At 42.4% G+C, this 21,831-nt stretch overlaps 1 protein-coding gene across 2 annotated transcripts in view; it reads right to left on the bottom strand.

Moving 5' to 3' along the window:
- GABBR2 (gamma-aminobutyric acid type B receptor subunit 2) overlaps positions 1 to 21,831 on the bottom strand; it is an 842,671-nt gene that overhangs the window by 256,178 nt on the left and 564,662 nt on the right. The window contains exon 12 of one of the 2 annotated variants that reach the window (XM_073332464.2): positions 13,675 to 13,782. The exons of the other annotated variant lie outside the window; for it this stretch is intronic. Within the exon in view, the coding sequence (XP_073188565.1) occupies positions 13,675 to 13,782 (108 nt within the window). The remainder of the gene's footprint in view (positions 1 to 13,674; positions 13,783 to 21,831) is intronic. 2 annotated transcript variants of the gene reach the window in all.

The following is a 21,831-nucleotide window of genomic DNA, read 5'->3' as shown; positions in this document are numbered from 1 at the left end:
TGATCCATTTATGGAGGGGATGGTATGATGAGATTACTGACAATAGCATGTGGCCCATCTGCTTTAGCAAATGCCTTCAATGGCCAGAGATGGGACACTAGATGGGGAAGCCTCCGCGTTAGCATAGAGAATTGTTTTCAAGGAGTGAGACTGGTGATCTCTAACTAAGTGATTGCCATATTTGGGGTTGGGATGGAATTTTCCCCCCAGGTCAGACTGGCAGAGACCCTGGGTTTATTTTTGGGTTGCCAAAAGGGGAGAGATTTCTAGGGCTGGGGGGAAAAAAAGTGATATGCTGTCCTTGGGCATGGAGTTAAATCTGCTGCCCTGTTGCAGAAAGGGAAGGGTGGTGTGAGGAACTGGTGACTCCTCCTGAGGGCTTCCTCTTTGAAACCCTTTGCCCCTTCCTAGAAGGCATGGGTGCTCTGTATTGATAGAAAAGGAGCTCTTGTGGTATGTCTAAGGCCTGAAATGCTGTCACTTGAAGGTTGGAGTGTAGACCCGCAAGGACCTGAGAATGGCCGTAAAGTGACCCCATGGCTGCTTAGATCTTGTTGTGGAACAAGGAGCATCCTTCAAAAGAAGGACCTACAATTGTGGTTTGTAGCTCCTTAAGAATTCTTGACAAGAACAGCCACGAAGAGCGGTGCATTGTTACTGCTATTGCCATTGTTCTGGAGGCTGGGTCCATGGCATCCAATGCTTCCTGGAGGTATTGCTTAGCAACCAGCTGTTCTTCTGACATGACAGTCTAGAATTCACTCCTGAATTCCGGTGGGAACTTTCAGTTGAAGCACAGAACGACACACCACTTGACATGGTTATACTTCACCAGGATTGATTGATATCATTTGGAGACTTGAGGTAGACGATGACTTCCTACCAAGCATGTCTATGCGCTCCTGCTCCTTATCTTTTGGTGTCAATATCTAAAGGTGTTGGTGCATTTTTTCATTCACCACCATCACTACCAGTGACCCCTAGCATCAGGAGTGAGGAGAACTGCTTGTCACCTGTAGCCAGTACCCAGTACCACCAATTGTTCCACTTTGAAGCCAGTGCTATGGAAGCAGGCGTCTGCCACAGGTGATTCATTGGCTCCAGCAGCCCCTCATTTATAGGAATGACTACACAGACCAGAACCGATAAGTGTAATCTGCTGCACAAGGTACTCAGTGTATCCCCACACCTCTTCAGTCGGGATCTATGGGATTGCTGCTACCCATCTCATGAGATCCTAGAAGATTTTATGATTATACAGAGTGTCTGATGCCTTATCCAATGCCAGAGCCTTGTCTGGTGATGGGGAGGAGGTGTTTTCCAGTACTGGCTTTGGATGGTCCAGCTCTGGAGGCTGCTGCTACAGCTTGCTGAGTACAGGTGACCCCTCACCCTCAGGCACAGAGAAGCCAACATGTGTTTGGAGTGTATGGGGGAGGTCAGATGTTCTGCAGTGTCCACAGGGCCCACATGGCCACCCAGGTTAGTACGAGCAGTCCTGCTAAGGGTTAGTACCAAGCTTGTGTCTCGGCTGAGACTAGGTTTCTCTTCCCCATACAGGGGAAGATAAGATCACGAAGTATGGGATCTGGCTGGGGATAGGGGTAAGCTCCACTCCAAGTCTCTTCCAGGAGCAGGGATGCCCTCCCTGCTATCAGCAGGACAGATGTTATTGGCCCTCAGGGGTACCGTGGCAGCCCTGCAGGCAACATCAGGTCCAAGAACCTGGACAGCAGCATCAGCAGTATAAGACTTTCAGGTAAGTCTTTGGTCAAGAGATTCCATGTTTGAGCTCCTGAGGTGGGGGGATACTGGTCCCAAGATCGCTGTTGTGTGGAAGGGCTGAGCCATTAAAGCTGCCTGTACCACTGTTGATGCTGGCACTGCATAAGGAGGCAATGCTGGGGCTGGTACCAGCAGGTGTTCTGTCTCTCTTGGTACCGACAAAGTGAGTATGGCTCAGCAGGTGCTGGCAAAAACCTCAAAACCTGTGGCATATCCAGCTCCACACAGCTAATGCCAGCAGTGGTGCTCAGGGAACTTGTTCTAAGTTTTGATGCATCCTTGATGTCAAACAGCCTTGTAGTCTTATGCAACATAGAGTCTGAGCCTCGAGACAGTATTTTATGCCTCTCCTCACACAAGGACTTGCGCTCAGTGTCTGTCTGATCCTGCTGCTACAGTGCACCTCAAAAGGTTTTGAAAATACCACCAGCTTGGACTTTGATAACCTTTGGTCCCTGAAAGATCTGGAAGTCTGGAGCCATGGGTCTAAGTCCGGACGAATGGACTGCTCTAACAGGAAAGCCCTCAGGCAGGACTCCCTGGAGTGCTAGGTCCACTTAGATAATGACCTGCAGTGCTCATACCAGTGCAGAACACACCCCTTACAGAGGCAGAATAAGCAGCTTGTATGGCTCTTGTTGAGAGGCCTTATAGCCTCAGATGAAGGGCACTGCTTAAAATTTAGGAATTATGGTCCAGCACGTAAGCCCCTCTGGTACTGGGTCTGTAGGCAGAGAACTTCTGTCACCAATGACCTCAGGTCTGGTATGCTAACACTAGTCTAAGAGTCAACTGCTGACTTCATTGTATTGATAGAAAAGGGAGGCTGGAGGGAAAAGGAAGTAGGTAGCAGCTAGGAAAGGGGAATAGGTAGGGACTCACTCTATTGATTTTGTTGGACATGGTGCAATAAAACTTCACTTAGGCACCTGTATATCCAGGGCTAGAGCTCAGTAACAGTTAGAAGTTCAGAGGGAAACTAAAAAGATGACTGCTTTATTAACAGTTATTAATCATGACCAGACAGAATGGAGAAGCGGTAGTTCAGCTATAAAATATCTACACTCACATAACTCTTGCAAGTATATTAGAGTTACATCATTAAAATAACCTACTCATTGGTTGATCAGTGACCAAAGGCAGAACATTGTTGCTTAGCAACTTTTCCAAGCAGAATATTACAAATCAACCCTTTCACATGTGTCATGCATCATACAGTAGACAAGTAGTGTGACTATAGTGTGATATGCACACAGTTCCTTCTTTGGAAAGCTCACCGTCTCTCCAACACTGTAGGCCAAAATCATCCTTCAGATTAGCACACCTGCTTAGCCTAGGGCTAAACTGGGTCCTATGTGTGGAGGATTTTCTACAAGAAATGTGTAATTGTCATTGCCTGTGCTAAAAGGGATCCCAATCTTTGGAAAGAACACTTCAAAGGGCTTGAATGGGTTGGAAGAAATGTTCTGATTTTGTTTGAAATGACATTCAAATATCTAGTCTATATTTTCTTTAATGAACAATTCTGTAGCAAAGTATGATGCATCATTACTAAATAGCTGGGGACATCAATGCACTTGATTACATTTATGATCCTGTTCCAAGCTATTCAGAAATGAATTGTCTCATACTGTAGAGCAACGTGTTCTTTGTTCTGTCACCCATTATTCTCATAATGCATGGAGATTATGATTGTGGCACCATTTGTGGGCAGTTAAGACTCCAAAAGAAATGTCATTGTTTTCCACAGCTATGGAGGTTTAGTCTTATCAAATCACATCAGACTGAAACTTGTTTATACAAATTATCAGTTCAACTAAAATTGGGTATTTTTTTCCCAAAATCGGAAACTTCTAGGGAGTGAGATATTCTACTTAAATCAGGCTAGGCCCTCATAATGTTTGAAAAAGTGCCATATATGGAATATTTTTGCTCAAAATGCAATGTGGGTTATTAGCTTTGAAATAAAGGTCCCTTTCTAAGTTTGCTATTACCAAGCATGAAATACAAGAGGGTCTATCTAACTATGACAATACTTACTACATTCCAAGTGTCACCAAAGGGATTACAGCAAGGGTTTCACTTATTGATATCTGTAACTTTTATGTCAAGATTTTCAAAAATAGGAGTCTAAATTCATATTTAGGCAATTAAATAAGTGAACTGTTTTTTCAGAAGTGCTGAGTCTCTAGCAGCTCCCAGTCACCATCATTTGAGTTCTTGGGTGCTCAGCATTTTGGAAAAAATTACACCACTTACTTAAGGTCCTAAATATGGATTTAGGAGCCTCACTTTAGGCTGCTATTTTGGAGGCTTTGGACTGAATCTTTATTGATTTTTTTCCCCATGATATACATAAAGTACCTCTGTCTCTGCTCAGATCTTCTTGAAATATGCTCTATTCACATTTGAATAATCTCTAAAAACATGCCATGAAATTACACCTGAAAAATTCACCATGTATTGGATATACTATGGGCCATTTGGTCAAGATGCTAAACAGTCACAGTGAAAAAACAAATTTCAAACAGAAGGTTTGTCTTATTTCCTATTTTAAAGAATTTAGCAATAAGACTGAAAACATTAAAATTTTAAGTCTCCATATGTTGGTTCTTTAGAACAGATGGTCTCTAATATTGCATTTTAGTGGTGCGAATCTGATTAGCTAAAATAATAATCTGGGTCTTATTCTTTCTCCCCCAAGATTTATGAACTTTCAGATTTACTTAGTCAAACACAGAGACACCCCCTGGGAAATCCATTACAGTTTTTTACTGTAAGTACAAAAAGCTCTAGCTAAATTTGTATTACAAAAATGTTTTGAAAAGGTGTAAATATTTTAAAATTACCTACTGAACAAGTATCTTAATAGAAATTAGATATGGAGAGAACTAATTCGGTCATCTAGTCTAATATTATGCTAATGCAGAAAGGACCAGATTTACAAAGTTATGTAGGCACTTAAGATAGGTGCTTAGTGCAATTTACTGAACTGTCTGTTAATACATTATTAGTGCATTGTTCAATCTAGTTTTAGATAACTGAAATAATGAGACAGCTGTTGCATCGTTTTAAGACTTGTATGGGAAAAGTGTGGAAAATTATAACCTTTCTATGGGTTTTTTAAACCAACCACAGTATTTAATAGAAATTATATCCCAGCTATAAACTCTATGGGATGGTTAAAAAAAATTGATAGAAAGGATATATTTCTCTAATAAATTCTACCAATGTAGAGAGATATATTTAGGATATTCTTAAGGGTCATACTGTTTGTGCTGGCACAGCAGAGCGGGGTTCAACAAGAATGGCTTCCTGGTTCTTTGCTTAGTCATAAGCACAGATAAGAGCAGTTTGTGGGCTGCTTTAACATGCATCAGCTGGCAATGCTCCCCAAAGGACAGTTTGCCATCTGAGGATAGCTTGAATGTTGTGTGTTCTGCCCGGGCCTCTTCCCTTCCCTGCTCCGCGCAAATATGTCCATTGAGCTGGTAACTGTGTGAGGGTGGCAGGGTCAAATTATGACACAGGTATGATAGGTTTGTGCCTAGGGCTTTGCCTACTGGAATCAAGTGTTTACATCATACTCGGAGCTTTCATTGAACAAAACAGTAAATTTCTGGATCTCATAGTTGTGAAAAGAAGTTTGAAAATGTGACCAGAGAGTACCTAAAACAGCACATGCCTGCAAATACTCTGGAATAATAGCTATGAACGGTGCCAATTCTAAAAGCCATTATTCTGGGGCATCCACCAACATCACAGAGTCCTCTGCTGTGGGGTACAGTTTAAGAAATTAAGGCAGTGGACCAGGCTCATCTATCCAAACAGATGCACACCCTAACTGATGGGGTAAGTACTGCAAGGACCTGTGCTGTCACCCTGCCTCTCTCGAGGGAGAAAAGTCCCATATTTTTTCTGAGGGGAGGGAAGGATAGTTCCTGCTCCATGGGAGGTGGAAGGGAAAGGTTTCCTGCCATTTTCTGCCCCTGCCTCTGAGAGAGGAGTGGGCCCTCCACCACTGCTATTCCAAATGTGATGCAGGATGAGGAGACATGGCTCAGCTGTTACTGAGAATGAGGTCAAGGAAAAACAGGTATTTTTAATAGTGGGTGTTTTTTTACCCCAACCAGCTATTTGAAGAGCTCTAGCATTTCCAGGTTTTGTAGCAGGAAGTTGAAATATGACAGAATCAGAGGTACAGTTCTGGTTAGGGGAAAGATGCTGCAGCCATAGAGTTGTTGCAAGAGAAGGTCCCCATACTATTTTAACCTGGGCAAAATAATGTATTGTTGCACAGCTTTGTTATTAGAAGCAGCTGAACTCTTTTGGCTGAAATTTTCCAGATACATTCAGCCTGAGGTAGAGACCTGGCCTGTATAAATTCAAGCAGTGAAAGTTTGGCAAAGTTATAAGCAACTGAAAACAGACCTTATAATGAAAAGTGTTGGGTAACCTTAATAGGTAGTGCTGCCTGCCCACCTATAATGATTACAAGCTATTTGTTACAAAGGACCCCTGCCTCATTCAGTACACAGGATGGAAAATGAACGAGGCAAAGGGTTCTAAGAGATAAAAGGATGTTATCATGTGTTTAAAGCACTGGACTGGGACTCAGGAGAGCTGGTTTCTATCCTTGGCTCTGCCACAGATTTTCTACAGGATGCGGGCCAATATGCTCAGTGGGGCCAAATTAAGACAAACTTGACTCTAGCATTTTCTAGCTTTTGAATGTTTGATTCACTTTACTTTCACATCTTTTTAATGTCCTTATATTCAACTTGAATAGAGTACTACTTTGCTATATTTCATAGTACTACACATAGCTTTACCAGCTTGGACCTCTGTAAATAATTCTTCTCGCTCCTTGATGTTTACAGCTTTTATCTACTTAGAAGTGATTTTCATATCCCTTCTCCCATCATCATTGGATTATACAATACAGGTTTAGTTTTTACTCTTTCCCCATATATGAGTGAGGACTTCAGGTTTGCAGTATGATCACAAATACACAGGGACTCTGATGTAGTGGCATTACAGAGTGGAATAATGATAGCAAAACAGCATAAATGCCAGTCTTTGAAGATAATACTTTTCGTTTCCACTGCCTTCATTCACGTTGCCTTTACCATGTAACATTTTGACATCAAGATAAAACAAGGCCAGCAGAAGTCTAGGATGGTGATGGTGAGCAATTAGATACTCAACAATATCAATAAAAGATGTACTATCATTTACACATAAAAAATCCCTACCCAGATGTCAGGTGCAAGTACAGATACCAATGGACAAAGCTAGGAAGTTTTGAATGAAGTTGAGTCAAGGATATCATAGCACCAGCAACACTGTGCTTCGAGTGTGGATGGCAACAAACTGTATTCTGGTCCAGAGATGGTGATCGCCAATGCTTCATTTTATTTGTCTGCCAATGGACAAAATTTTACTGGAACAGGACAAATACTGATTATGGAAACTAAGAAATTATTGTTTAAAATGTGTTAGCCTTCAGGCTCAATCCTCAGGGTGCCCGAGCTGTGTTTAATGCATCTGACGGGGGAGGGAGCAGAGGGGATATTCAGGACCCAGCGTATAATAGAGCAGCTTCACTACTGTTCTAATTTATGCCAGCAGGACTGGTTTCCTTTAGCAGTTCTGCCTGCTGAGGCTATGCTAGAACACACAATGACTTCCTGCCATTAGCAGGCCTCCTCCTACTCTTCACTACCAGCACATTCTCTGTCAGTGCAGAAAGGGGGCAACTTCCCCCTCCTCCCACTGGGCAGAATCCTCAGCTGCCGGGAGCAGAACAGAGGGGATTTACCAAGGCAGGATTGAGCCCCCATTAAAAGTGGTTTTCTGGTAAATATTAATTCTAGTCTACTTTCATTATCTCTAATGAGCTCTCTTAAAACTTTTCCCTACTGGCTTTGTCCTTTTTCATTTGACAAAAACTGATTCCCCTGTACTTCTGTGTTTCTAATGTAGCTGAAATTAATGTGATTCTTTTAAATTACTTCTTTTTAGCACTAGATTGATCAAAGATGTTAGCAGTGCTCTGGGAATACCGTATCATTTGACAGTTAATGGCTTGGCAGCAGGAGAAGCTCATTCTGGCTTTTGTTGGTCATTTTAAAAACAAGAACAATTGCAGCAAAGAAGTAGAGGATTAAGTAAAACAAACAAAATTGAATGTGGAGCATTGTTTAAACCAATTATAATATTACAAATCATATTCTCAGCCAAGTTTATAGTGTCTTCAAATATTTGTTTTTATCTCCACTGGACTTGAGTTGTACATTTTAAATGAAAACTTCTGTTTGAACAGAATCTTCACTCCAGTTTAAGCTTCTTCACCCAACCAACAAAAACAAGTATCCCCCCTGCCCCCAAAAAATACTTCTCTTAATGAAAACTAAAACATATCAATTCTTTAATTGAGACAATTACTGGATTACTATGACTGGGTACAGAGGATAGCTGAATGTTGTAGGCAGGGACAAATTCCACTAGCCTCACCAGCTACAGAGAGTTCAGCCACAGTGTGGAAGCTATTGTATTGCTCTAGCACTACATGAAAGTGGTGGGGGAAAACCAGACAGTCCTTTGGCAAAGCACCGCACTCCATCTCTGTCCCCTCTTCTCAGTCGTACATAGAGCCCTGTAGCTGGGCACGGACTCACCGGCGGCACCGCCTGCTAGTCATCTCAGGGAATTAGCATTCCAGCCTCTGGAGCGCCCTCTGTCAGCCAGTGTCTCGCCTTGCAGCTAGCTCCCATGTCCCTCCCAGGAGCCCAGTGCCCCTTTAACTGGGTGCTGCCCCCTGGCAGTACCCCCACAGTTCTGGGTCTCCCCCTCCCAGGGGAACCCCCCACCCACTATCCCCACCTCACCTCAGTCGTGAGCTCCTGCCAGTCACCAGCTAGCCCCTGCTCCCTGGGGCAGACTGCAGTATGAACCACTCATTACAGGCAAGGTTGGGTTTGGACCTGCTGCCTCTGCCTACCCGTGGCTGCCCCTGAAACCCCCGTACCTAATAGGCCTTCCCAGGCCAGAGCTCCCCAGGCCTTTCCACAACCCTGCTCCAAACTAGATCCTCTATTTAGGTCTCTGCAGCCAGGCCTCTCCCTCTCAGAGCAACAAACAGAGTGTTCTTCTGCACCTCGCTTCCCTGGCTTTTATAAGGCCTGCTGGGTCTGTTTGGGGCGTGGCCCCCAGCTGCAGCTGCTCTGCCAATCAGCCCAGCTTTTCCCCTGCCCCAGACCTCTCCCAGGGCTATTTTAAACCCCTCTGGGCCTGAGCAGGTGTCCACTGTGCTACAAGCTCCCACAGGGTAAAAAACCATCAGGAAGTGAAACCACACCAATCCTGCTGCAAGAGGATTATCTGAACCCATGGAGTTAGGTTAGGAATTGGGTGGGTCCCAGACAGCAGCCACATCAAGGGATGGGAGATTCCAAGGGCCACACCATCTATCTCAAGGCTCTGAAGAAGGGGACAGGGCTAGCATCTTTACCCTTCCCTGGCCTGAAGTGGGCAGGAGGTGTCAGAAAGCAGGCATGGAGCTGCAGAGTAAGCAGGGAGCATCTGGTTCTCATCTGCTTCTCAGATCAAAGGAATGTCTTTAGCAAATCAGAAAGTGCCTTAGAATTTCATAAAAATGAAAGAATTTTAAAAATATAAGTTAAAATATGTTCTGCTGTTGAATGCCGCCCCTACGGTTTAGCTATTGGTTGTTAGATTCAATGGCCAGAAGGGACCATTGTGTGCAAGCTGGTTTTGTCATACAATACGTGATGGTGGTACCCCACATAACTTCCAAACCAGCAGGACAAAAAGTGTCATTACTATAAGAGGTATATTTGAGTATACGAGTTCATATTCTATACAGTTTTTTAGAAGGAGAAAGAAATCTGTCAATATATAAACAGATCAAAAAGTTATTTATAGACTGCACCATATATATTAAAGGTAGAAATAAAATTATTAGGTAAACTTGTCCTCCTTACTAATGCAAAATGGTTCCTTTCATTATATTCTCTTTTCTGCTGTTTTATTCGGTCTTCCTTTAAATGAATCAAGTGATGAGTTCTAGAACTATGCAGAGCCTATTTCACAATCTAATAGATTTCACTGTTAATAATATTGTCCTGATATTCAGCCTAAATTATCCATGACGACTGACAAGGTAATGTACCTAAAAGCAACATTTTATTGAAGCTGGACATTTATGAATAGATAGACCCAGAACTATCCATGAAGTATTAAACAAAAAGGTATTCAAATCATTTAAAATTTTGTGCTCCTTGATTGATCTGTTCTAACATGGCATAACAACAACAAAAATGTTAAACCATTCTTCAGATATATCTGTTATTTGTCAAGTTAAAAATATTAGAGTTTCAATTTGTTTGGTTTGCTATAATGTGTATGACCTAGGCTTGGATAATTTATTTTAATTTATTTCCTGTCTGTAAACTAAACCTGATCGAAAATGGCAATAGTGTATTTTCTGTCAGTTCAGTGGTTACTGCTACTGTTACTCTATTTTGGGGACAACTCCCACTCTCAAATCTGAAGTAGAATTACAATGCCGGTCATTGTACTGTCCCTGCTGGAAAACATGTGGTACAAGAAAAGAACTTCATGTTTCTGAGTCATCTCTCCTGTCTTAAATAGAGCTTATCGATCTTGGTAAACCAAACATGGAAACCACAGTACAATTAAACATTTTGTGTTGACAACTAATTAGCTAATTTACATTTTCTTGTCAGTAAATAGTCCTCTTTTTAAGGATTATACTTCTCAAATACTGAAATGGAAAACCAAAATAAGAAAGGACAAGGGAAGGGAATTGAAGTGATTAATATTGTGAAACAGACATCATTTCAATTCACAGGGTAGGTAAATTATGTTGCAATCCAATGTTTTGACTGAGATGCCCTTCATATTTCCAGCATCTCTCAAGATAAAGCAGTTTATTGGGCAGCATTTAGGTATTTGAAGACATTATCCAACACCCACTACTGTGCTTTTATTAAAAAAAAAAACTTAAATGTTTAATGCACAATTGTCAATAAATGACTGGATTAACCAAGTTATTCACTTCAGGTCAGATCCTGCCAACCTTATGCTCTCTGAGCAGGGCCGGCTCTACAGTTTTTGCTGCCCCAAGCAGTGAAAAAAACTGCTGCCGCGGACAGCAAAAGGGAGAAGCTGCTGCCGATTTGCCGCCACGGCGGGCGGGACAGAGGGGCTGCTGCCGAATTGTTGCTGCCGCAGAAACACTGCCGCCCCTAGCACCTGCTTGGAACGCTGGTGCCTGGAGCCGGCCCTGTCCCTGAGTGGTGCCTTGCTGTGCAAATACTCCCACTAAAGCTGATGGGACTAGCTGAGGAAAAAGATACTAGTTAGTGGGTGAGTAAGGGCTGCAGAATGCAGCATTTAATAACTAACAGACAAGAGTCACTGAATGTCAGAGGTGAGGAGCCATTTGACTGTCTAAAGGCAAATGGCATGTCAGAGTGCAAAGTGAATTCTTAATGAAAGCCCAGTAGACTGAATTATTCATTCCTGTTAGAGACCTTTTGAAATGACATATTTTGGTGCAAATGATAAAATCTACAATATAAACACAATATTAGAAATAAAGATGATAAACCAAATTCTGTTTCCAGTTATACCAGCAGAACCTGGAGCAGTGGAATTCAGTGGGCAGAACATTTGTTCAGATGTTGAAGAAACATTGTTTTGTGCAGCAAGAGTTTGATTCTGGGAAAGTGGATACTTGGACTCAGCTAGAATAAGCGTGCACATTATGGTGGCCCTCTGCATGGAAGTGTTAAGGAGGGAAGGGGCTCTCATCCCAGCCAGTGCACCTATAATTTGGCTCTTAATTGTTTTTGTCATTCAAAATATTCTGCACTGAATAAAAATACATATAGACAACTCTGGTTAAGAACCAAAATATAAGAAGTAACAAAGTGTTTTTGGGGTTAAGGCACCAGACTGGATTTCAGGAGTTCTGGATTCAATTCCTGGCCAAGTCAACAGACTTCCTGTGTACCTAAGAGAAGTCACTTCATCTTTTTGTGCCTTGGTTTCCCCATCTGTAAAATGAAGATAACTGTCCCTCTGCCTATCTAGATTGCAAGCTCTTTGGAGTACAGTCAGACTCTTACTAGCTATGTGTACAATACGTAGAACAATTGGACCACCAGGTGCTCCTATAGTACAAATAATAAGGTATTGTTATTAACTCTTAAAATGCAGGTCTTTGAAAAGGGCATACAGAGGAAAATCTTTAAGGTGAACCTGTGCATTTTCCAGCATAACTTTCCCCTTTCTCAGGTTTATGTGGCTCTATTTTTTTCTTTGTTAGCAAAAATATTATAATTGCATTTATAGAATTGTGTATGGTTGCTGATTTTAGCTCGACAATCGCCAATAGTTTGTCAGCTTTGTTTTTTCATTCTGATTTCCATTCATACTTTCCCAACAAAATGAGTAACTTAATAGAGTCTCATAGACTGTAAGGCCAGAAGGGACCATCACGATCATCTAGTCTGACCTCCTGCACATTGCAGGCCACAGAACCTCACCACCCACTCCTGTAATCGACTCCTAACCTCTGGCTGAGTTACTGAAGTCCTCAAATGGTGATTTAAAGACTTAAAGTTACAGAAAAGCCACCATTTACACAAGTTTAAACCTGCAAGTGACCCATGCCCCATGCTACAGAGGAAGTAAAAATACATCCCAGGTCTTTGACAGTCTGACCTGGGAGAAAATTCCTTCCCAGCCCCAGATAAGTCGGTCAGTTGGACTCTGAGCATGTGGACAACTCCCAGCAGCCAGACACATGGAAAAGAATTCTCTGTAGTACCTCAGAGCCCTCCCTAGCTAGTGTCCCTAGTCTTCTGTTTTTAAAGAAAACCATCTAACATTTTATATGTGTAAAGAAACCATATTAGAAAAAACAACAATATAGCAATCCAAACATGAGATACCACATACTAGATAAAGGTCTGAACTACTGTAATTCTAGCTTGGCTTTTCTATATCTACAAAATGTTTTGGATCAAAAAGATGGTTACAATATTACTTTTTCTAATCTGGCTCTAACCACTACTGTGGCTCAATTCTGATTGATCTTGGTCACTGCCTGCCTTTCCAATCAAGACTAGAAGAACAAAATCCTACAAGTACTCTATCTCGTCCCCTCCTAGCAAGCTATGAGAAACTTTTGTTTGCAACATTTATATTCCAGGTGATGCAAACTGACTTAATATGACCATAAGAATGGTCATACTGGATCAGACCAAAGGTCCATCTAGCCCAATATCCTATCTTCCGATAGTGGCCAATGCCAGATGCTTCCAAGGGAATGAACAGAACAAGTAATCATCAAAGGATCCATCCCGTCATCCAGTCCCAACATCTGGCCGTCAGAGACTTAGGGACACCAGCGGATGATCTGCTCCCTGGAGATTTATGGATGCTGGAGGAACTTCATAAACTATAGGATATAAACCAGTGAGGAGCAGGGTTTCCCCAGCCTTTGCATTTTGTGAACCAGTTTGTAGATATATGTCCCTCTCTTGGACTCATGGATCCTTTCAAAGCCCACAGCTTGACTGTCAAAACAGTTCATTCCATTGAACACCATGGAGGGCTCTGTAGATCTATTTGAGAACCTCTGATATAGAGGCTATGAAGGGGATATATAAAAAGGGACACAAATGTTGACTATTCAGTGTATTTCAATATGATATTTTTCTGAAAGAGAGGACAGTGTTCCACAGCATCAGTGGAAGTATGGGTATTCAGGGGGTATAACAATAGCAGATAACAGCTTCATCATATCTGTGACAGGAACAGTTGTTTCCTCACCTTTTTCTTCATTTTTACATTTTTGAAAATTGCATGAACTCTCCAGGTTTTTGCAAACATTGCTCCAAATGCAGTTGTATAGCCCACTGTAAGAATCCATGTCCGGACCTAAGATATAATCAAAGACACAGCCTTTTAGTTTTTCACAGGTAATTTTAATGTCTTAAATTTCTCAAAATAGTCTAAAATACCTATTGTATCTAGAGATAGTAAAAAAGTTTAGCATTTTTTTGAAAATTTTAAATTATGTTTCTCAGGGTAATGGCACAGTTGTCTTCAATTTTTTACAGAATATTTTATTGGATTTTTTTAATTTTCAAAATTTCTAATTTGTTCCCTCCTTTCTTTCCTATTTTTCTTTTTCCCATTGCAATAAAATGAAGACTGAATTCTTTCTCCCCTCCACGTTTTCCTTTGCAGTTTTCCTGCTTTTCTACTCTAACTTTTCATAATGTCTTCAACTTTGGAAAAACTACAGAATAGCAAAAGGAGAAAGGAAAGTGTGACTCTGCTGGTCTGTAACTCTGCTTGAGGAAGAAACAAACAAGAGGGCTATCAAGGCCTGCATCTTTGGGAGAGCTATAGAAGCAGCCAATAGCTCAACAAGTTAGTAAATTTGATAGATAGTGTGGAACTAAAGGGTGAAGGACCTTTATGCCAAGGAAAGTGTGTTTGGTGCAGTGAAGGAGGGACACAAAGGAGGAGGAGATATGGTTGGAGCAACAACCAGAAAGATGATCCTAACAGCAACCTTTTGAATGGACTTAAGGGACCAATGTGGATAGCATCAAAGTTAGATAGGTGGAGATTACAGTAGTCAAGATGTGAGATAATGAGGGACGGAACAAGAGCCTGGGTAGTCTGGAAAAAACAGAAAAGATTTGATCTTAAAAAAATATCATATAGATAAAAGTTGGGAGACATGGACATGGCCTGAATGTATAGGTCTTAGAGAGAGAGGACCGAATCACAGATATCATCTAGATTGTGGCCTTGAGTGATTGAGAAGATAGTGGTCTTATAAACAGTAATGGGAAAATAGAGGAAAGAGGAAGCTTAGAACGAGAACCAGGATAGAACAATGCCTCAAAAGCAATGGAGGCAGAATTTTAAGTAGGAAGTCATCAATGACACCAAAGACCACTGAGAAGTCAAGGAGGATGTGGCTGGAGTACAGCCCTCTGAAAGCAGCTAACAAACAAATGTACTTAATGTTATTGTAGATAATGGCTTCCTACAGATTTCCATGGAGAAAGAATTACTGTACACATATGACAGGTTTCAGAGTAACAGCCGTGTTAGTCTGTATTCACAAAAAGAAAAGGAGTACTTGTGGCACCTTAGAGACTAACCAATTTATTTGAGCATAAGCTTTCATGAGCTACAGCTCACTTCATCAGATGCATACTGTGGAAAGTATAGAAGATCTTTTTATACACACAAAGCATGAAAAAATGGGTGTTTACCACTACAAAAGGTTTTCTCTCCCCCCACCCCACTCTCCTGCTGGTAATAGCTTATCTAAAGTGATCACTCTCCTTACAATGTGTATGATAATCAAGTTGGGCCATTTCCAGCACAAATCCAGGGTTTAACAAGAATGTCTGAGGGGGAGGGGGAGGAAAAAACAAGGGGAAATAGGTTACCTTGCATAATGACTTAGCCACTCCCAGTCTCTATTCAAGCCTAAGTTAATTGAATCCAATTTGCAAATGAATTCCAATTCAACAGTCTCTCGCTGGAGTCTGGTTTTGAAGTTTTTTTGTTGTAATATCAAAACTTTCATGTCTGTAATTGTGTGACCAGAGAGATTGAAGTGTTCTCCGACTGGTTTATGAATGTTATAATTCTTGACATCTGATTTGTGTCCATTTATTCTTTGACGTAGAGACTGTCCAGTTTGACCAATGTACATGGCAGAGGGGCATTGCTGGCACATGATGGCATATATCACATTGGTGGATGTGCAGGTGAATGAGCCTCTGATAGTGTGGCTGATGTTATTAGGCCCTGTGATGGTGTCCCCTGAATAGATATGTGGGCACAGTTGGCAATGGGCTTTGTTGCAAGGATAGGTTCCTGTGTTAGTGGATCTGTTGTGTGGTATGTGGTTGCTGGTGAGCATTTGCTTCAGGTTGGGGGGCTGTCTGTAGGCAAGGACTGGCCTGTCTCCCAAGATTTGTGAGAGTGAAGGAGACTGTGCTGACAGCTTGTGCCACACGCTCTCAAAGAAACTGCGGAACCACCTGATCAACATCCTCTACAGCAAACAGGGAAAGATAAAGAATGAGCTCTCAAAAATGGATACTCTCATAAAAAAACAACCTTCCACACAAACTTCCTCCTGGCTGGACTTTACTAAAACTAGACAAGCCATTTACAACACACACTTTGCTTCTCTACAAAAGAAAAAGGACACTAAACTTTCTAAACTACTACATGCCACAAGGGGCCACAGCAATGGTTCCCTCAACCCACCCAGCAATATTGTTAACCTATCCAACTATACTCTTAGCCCAGCAGAAGAATCTGTCCTATCTCGGGTCCTCTTCTTCTGCCCCTCCACCCCCACGAACATGATACAGTTCTGTGATGACCTAGAATCCTATTTTCGACGTCTCCGACTCAAGGAATATTTCCAACACACCTCTGAACAACATACTAATCCACAGAGACCTCCCTACCAACACTACAAAAAGAAGGATTCTAGGTGGACTCCTCCTGAAGGTTGAGACAGCAGACTGGACTTCTACATAGAGTGCTTCCGCGACGTGCACGGGCTGAAATTGTGGAAAAGCAGCATCACTTGCCCCACAACCTCAGCCATGCAGAACACAATGCCATCCACAGCCTCAGAAACAACTCTGACATCATAATCAAAAAGGCTGACAAAGGAGGTGCTGTTGTCATCATGAATAGGTCGGAATATGAACAAGAGGCTTCTCAGCAGCTCTCCAACACTTTCTAGAAGCCATTACCCTCTGATCCCACTGAGAGTTACCAAAAGAAACTACAGCATTTGCTCAAGAAACTCTCTGAAAAAGCACAAGATCAAATCCGCACAGACACACCCCTGGAACCCCGACCTGGGATATTCTATCTACTACCCAAGATCCATAAACCTGGAAATCCTGGGCGCCCCATCATCTCAGGCATTGGCACCCTGACAGCAGGATTGTCTGGCTATGTAGACTCCCTCCTCAGGCCCTACGCTACCAGCACTCCCAGCTACCTTCGAGACACCACTGACTTCCTGAGGAAACTACAATCCATCGGTGATCTTCCTGATAACACCATCCTGGCCACTATGGATGTGGAAGCCCTCTACACCAACATTCCACACAAGGATGGACTACAAGCCGTCAAGAACACTATCCCTGATAATGTCACGGCTAACCTGGTGGTTGAACTTTGTGACTTTGTCCCTACCCATAACTATTTTACATTTGGGGACAATGTATACCTTCAAATCAGTGGCACTGCTATGGGTACCCGCATGGCCCCACAGTATGCCAACATTTTTATGGCTGACTTAGGGTATGAGAGCTGAGGAAGCGTTGTTCTAACGCCCCTACTCTACTTGCACTATATTGATGACATCTTCATCATCTGGACCCATGGAAAAGAAGCCCTTGAGGAATTCCACCATGATTTCAACAATTTCCATCCCACCATCAACCTCAGCCTGGTCCAGTCCACACAAGAGATCCACTTCCTGGACACTACAGTGCTAATAAACAATGGTCACATAAACACCACCCTATACCGGAAACCTACTGACCGCTATTCCTACCTACATGCCTCCAGCTTTCACCCTGACCACACCACACAATCCATTGTCTACAGCCAAGCTCTGCGATACAACCGCATTTGCTCCAACCCCTCAGACAGAGACAAACACCTACAAGATCTCTATTAAGCATTCTTACAACTACAATACCCACCTGTGGAAGTGAAGAAACAGATTGATAGAGCCAGAAGAGTTCCCAGAAGTCACCTACCACAGGACAGGCCTAACAAAGAAAATAACAGAATGCCACTAGCCGTCACCTTCAGCCCCCAACTAAAACCCCTCTAACGCATTATTAAGGATCTACAACCTATCCTGAAGGATGACCCAACACTCTCACAAATCTTGGGAGACAGGCCAGTCCTTGCCTACAGACAGCCTCCCAACCTGAAGCAAATACTCACCAGCAACCACATACCACACAACAGAACCACTAACACAGGAACCTATCCTTGCAACAAAGCCCGTTGCCAACTGTGCCCACATATCTAGTCAGGGGACACCATCACAGGGCCTAATAACATCAGCCACACTATCAGAGGCTCGTTCACCTGCACATCCACCAATGTGATATATGCCATCATGTGCCAGCAATGCCCCTCTGCCATGTACATTGGTCAAACTGGACAGTCTCTACGTCAAAGAATAAATGGACACAAATCAGATGTCAAGAATTATAACATTCATAAACCAGTCGGAGAACACTTCAATCTCTCTGGTCACGCGATTACAGACATGAAAGTTGCGATATTACAACAAAAAAACTTCAAAACCAGACTCCAGCGAGAGACTGTTGAATTGGAATTCATTTGCAAATTGGATACAATTAACTTAGGCTTGAATAGAGACTGGGAGTGGCTAAGTCATTATGCAAGGTAACCTATTTCCCCTTGTTTTTTCCTACCTCCCCCCCCCCCCCCCGACGTTCTTGTTAAACCCTGGATTTGTGCTGGAAATGGCCCACCTTGATTATCATACACATTGTAAGGAGAGTGATCACTTTGGATAAGCTATTACCAGCAGGAGAGTGGGGTGGGGGGAGAGAAAACCTTTTGTAGTGGTAAACACCCATTTTTTCATGCTTTGTGTGTATAAAAAGATCTTCTATACTTTCCACAGTATGCATCCGATGAAGTGAGCTGTAGCTCACAAAAGCTTATGCTCAAATAAATTGGTTAGTCTCTAAGGTGCCACAAGTACTCCTTTTCTCTTTGTACACATATGACCAGGCAGAGACCAAAATGTATAAGGTGAATGAGACATTGAGAGTAGAAATCATTGGAGAAAGGTATCCAGGATGGCAAAAAAAAAATAAAAAAATTAAAAAATCAAAGTTTACAAAGAATGTGAAATCTTTAGGTGTATCTTATAGATAGCAGTTTTGCTATTCACCTCAATATAGCAGAGTTAAGTCAACTCCAATTGGTTTCAAAAATCCACGTTATACCACAGTTTTTAGGCTACTGGTTTGTGATTTCTCTTCTAGTCAGCATGCAACGGGTTCTTTTCCCAAAATGTGTGTGTAGCGAGGTGGTGTGGCTCCCTGCTGCCCGGAGAGGGTCGAGCCCCTCCAGACACCACAGTGGGCAGAGCCAGGATGCTCTGAGCCCACCCCTCAGAGGGACAGGCAGCGACCCAGAAGTAGAAAGGCGGGCCCTCAGAGCTCACTAGAGAACCAGCCGCTGGGGAGGCCAGATGTAGCCAGCCTAGTCCACAACTGGGAAAACCCCACGGCCCCAGGTCCATGCCAAGACTGGCCAGACCTGCCCTGCGCCAGCTACCAGAGGGAGTGGCTGGACCTCCCGCTGGTCCACTGCCCCGAGGAGCCCATGGTGCTGGACTCCCCCAGGGAACACCGCCGTGACCCAGGTACCGGAAGGAGGGGACTCAGGAAGTAGCCGGGGGCAGCCGACCCTCGTCTGGCTGTAACTCTGCCAGAACGCATGTCAGTGTGTTGCGGTCAGGATCCCCACTGACTCAGCAGCAGGTCGTTTGCTGCTGCTAGGGCCCCGGATTGGGACGCAGTGGAGTGGGTGGGCCTGCGTCCCTCCAGTCTCCCCCTCTTCCAGGTCCTTGGAGGCCTGGGCTAATTCACACATGCTGTGTTGCTCAGCCCCTGCCTGAGCTACTGACTATTTGGTGCCTCGCTATGACTCAGGGCCCAGGCCTACGGTGCTCATTCTAGTTAGCACAAGGGCTGCCGAGGGAGACTCCGGTGGCTGGACAAATTCCCCCAAAGTTAACTGTGTGTAGCGAGCCGGTGTGGCTCCCTGCCGCCCCGGAGAGGGTTGAGCCCTGGCCTAGCCCCTTTACAGTGTGATAATTGTATGTGATGTTCAAATGTGTTAATAAATATTCAATACTTTTGAGTACACAATAGTGATATTTTGTCAGACAGATACTTGATATTTTAATATCTCTAGTAAAGCTCTTTTTTGTCCTTACTCAAGTAGCAGTTATCCTTGGGGATACTAATAAATTCAATTATGTTCATAATTCAGAAAAAAATGTTATTTTTACTATGCTCAGTACAAAAAGGTTATGATTTGGATTAATTTATATTATAATTATATAGCCTATTGGCTGTAGTGGAAACCCTCCTAGTTAAAAATAATTTTCTCAGAATGAGATCTCTGCAGCCAAGCATGTGAGGATGATTTTAAAATGAAAATAGGTTTTAATTTAAAAGAAATAACCTTCCATTTTTCTGCCATCATTCATAAAACACAGAGTAAAACAAGGTATTTACTGTACATTGAGTACAGTAACATCATGATCAGTTTCTATCTTATCTGATTTTTAGAGAAATGATCATCGTTTGTGTTGGATCTAGATACAAAGCTAAAAGAACCTGACAAAACTAATAATGACTCATGATCCTATTTCTCAATTATTTTTGCTTAATATAGTTAAGATATTGCTTTGATTTATAGTGGAGAGGGTAGAAAGGTGCCATGACGTGAACAGTGAAATTGGTTCACCCAAGACAACAGTGTGCTAAATTCTGCCCTCTGCTAGCATACAGGACTCCCATCAAAGCCAGTACTTTTGTTTCTCCAGACCTGGAGAAAAATCACAATATAGAATTCTTTGAAAATAAGGAGTTTCCCTCGCTGACAATAACATTTCCATTTATTTGAGCTATTCTCTGGAAAAATACAGCAGTGTATAAGTGTTATTACTGTTGCAATCCCCCTCTAAAGCTGGATCCAGCTGGATACTAACACAGGTATTTAAACAGGTGAGCAATCCCATGGATTTCAGTAGGGTTACTCAGATGCCTGAAGTTAAGCACCTGTATAAGTGCTTTGTGGGACTGGTATCATTACAAGAAACATTAGAATGAATAGAAATGGTCACATTTATAGAAACATCTGTTCACCTTGGGTTTGATCCTGCTGCCACTGAAGTCAACAGCAAAACTCCATTAGATTCCAGTGGGAGGAGAAGAAAACGCAGGCCACAAACATTTGAGTATGTGCACTTACAGTTCAACATGATTTTTTTTAAAAAATCAAGCTCTTTTATGACATACCTAAGTCTTTCAATGCATTCCTTAGAGTCTGTGGTATCTGCACAGTACTGTCAAAAAGTGTGCAGGAATAATGTTAGAAAATTCAAAACTGCTGTTTCCACACAAATCAACTATTGTGCTCTCACTCTCTCTCACATACTGTAGACTTCCCTCTTGACCTTTGTAATAAACTTTAGGCCATTTTCAATTGCCCCAGTAATAATGTTAGATTATATACTAATTGTTCATGATTCTACAAGTGGCTTTAACATCTAGACATTCTGCTACTGAAGGAGAGGTAAAATGTACTAAATATTTCATTAATAAATTTGAATCGCAAATTACTGCCTTACATTCTCTGGTGACCCAATGTGTACTTGGTTCAGCATGTGGACCATCCATTTAGCTTTAAAACTTTTGTCCCTATAATTTGTTTGAAGGAAATTTGACTTATCAAGATAGAAGCTGAACCTACTCTCATTACAGTCAATTGGAGAACTCTCTCTGACTTTAACAGGAGCAAGATGAGGCTCTGAGCGAGCAGCACAGATTGTGGCGGTCATGGAAATGGTTACACAAAACACATAGATTAAAATTAAAATGTAGAAAAGAAAAACAAGAGAGCAAGCAAAACACAGGAAGGCTGGCTGAAAACCCCAGCTGTCATTTTTAAAAAGAAGCCTAAGAAAATTAGATGCCCAAATGCCATTGAAATGCAGTGGGAATTTGGTACATGTTATAGGGCCTCCCCAACTGCAGTGGCCTCCCATGGCATGACAGGCACAACTGCCTTCGTTTCCTTTTTCAGAGTTCCCAGTAACTCCATCAAGCCCTCTTGACACAATACTACCCT

The sequence above is a fragment of the Lepidochelys kempii genome, chromosome 2 (genome assembly GCF_965140285.1).
Source record: "Lepidochelys kempii isolate rLepKem1 chromosome 2, rLepKem1.hap1, whole genome shotgun sequence".
Taxonomy (NCBI): Eukaryota; Metazoa; Chordata; order Testudines; family Cheloniidae; genus Lepidochelys; species Lepidochelys kempii.
The sequence above is the reverse complement of the archived record's forward strand: the minus strand, read 5'-3'. Positions and strand labels throughout refer to the sequence as shown.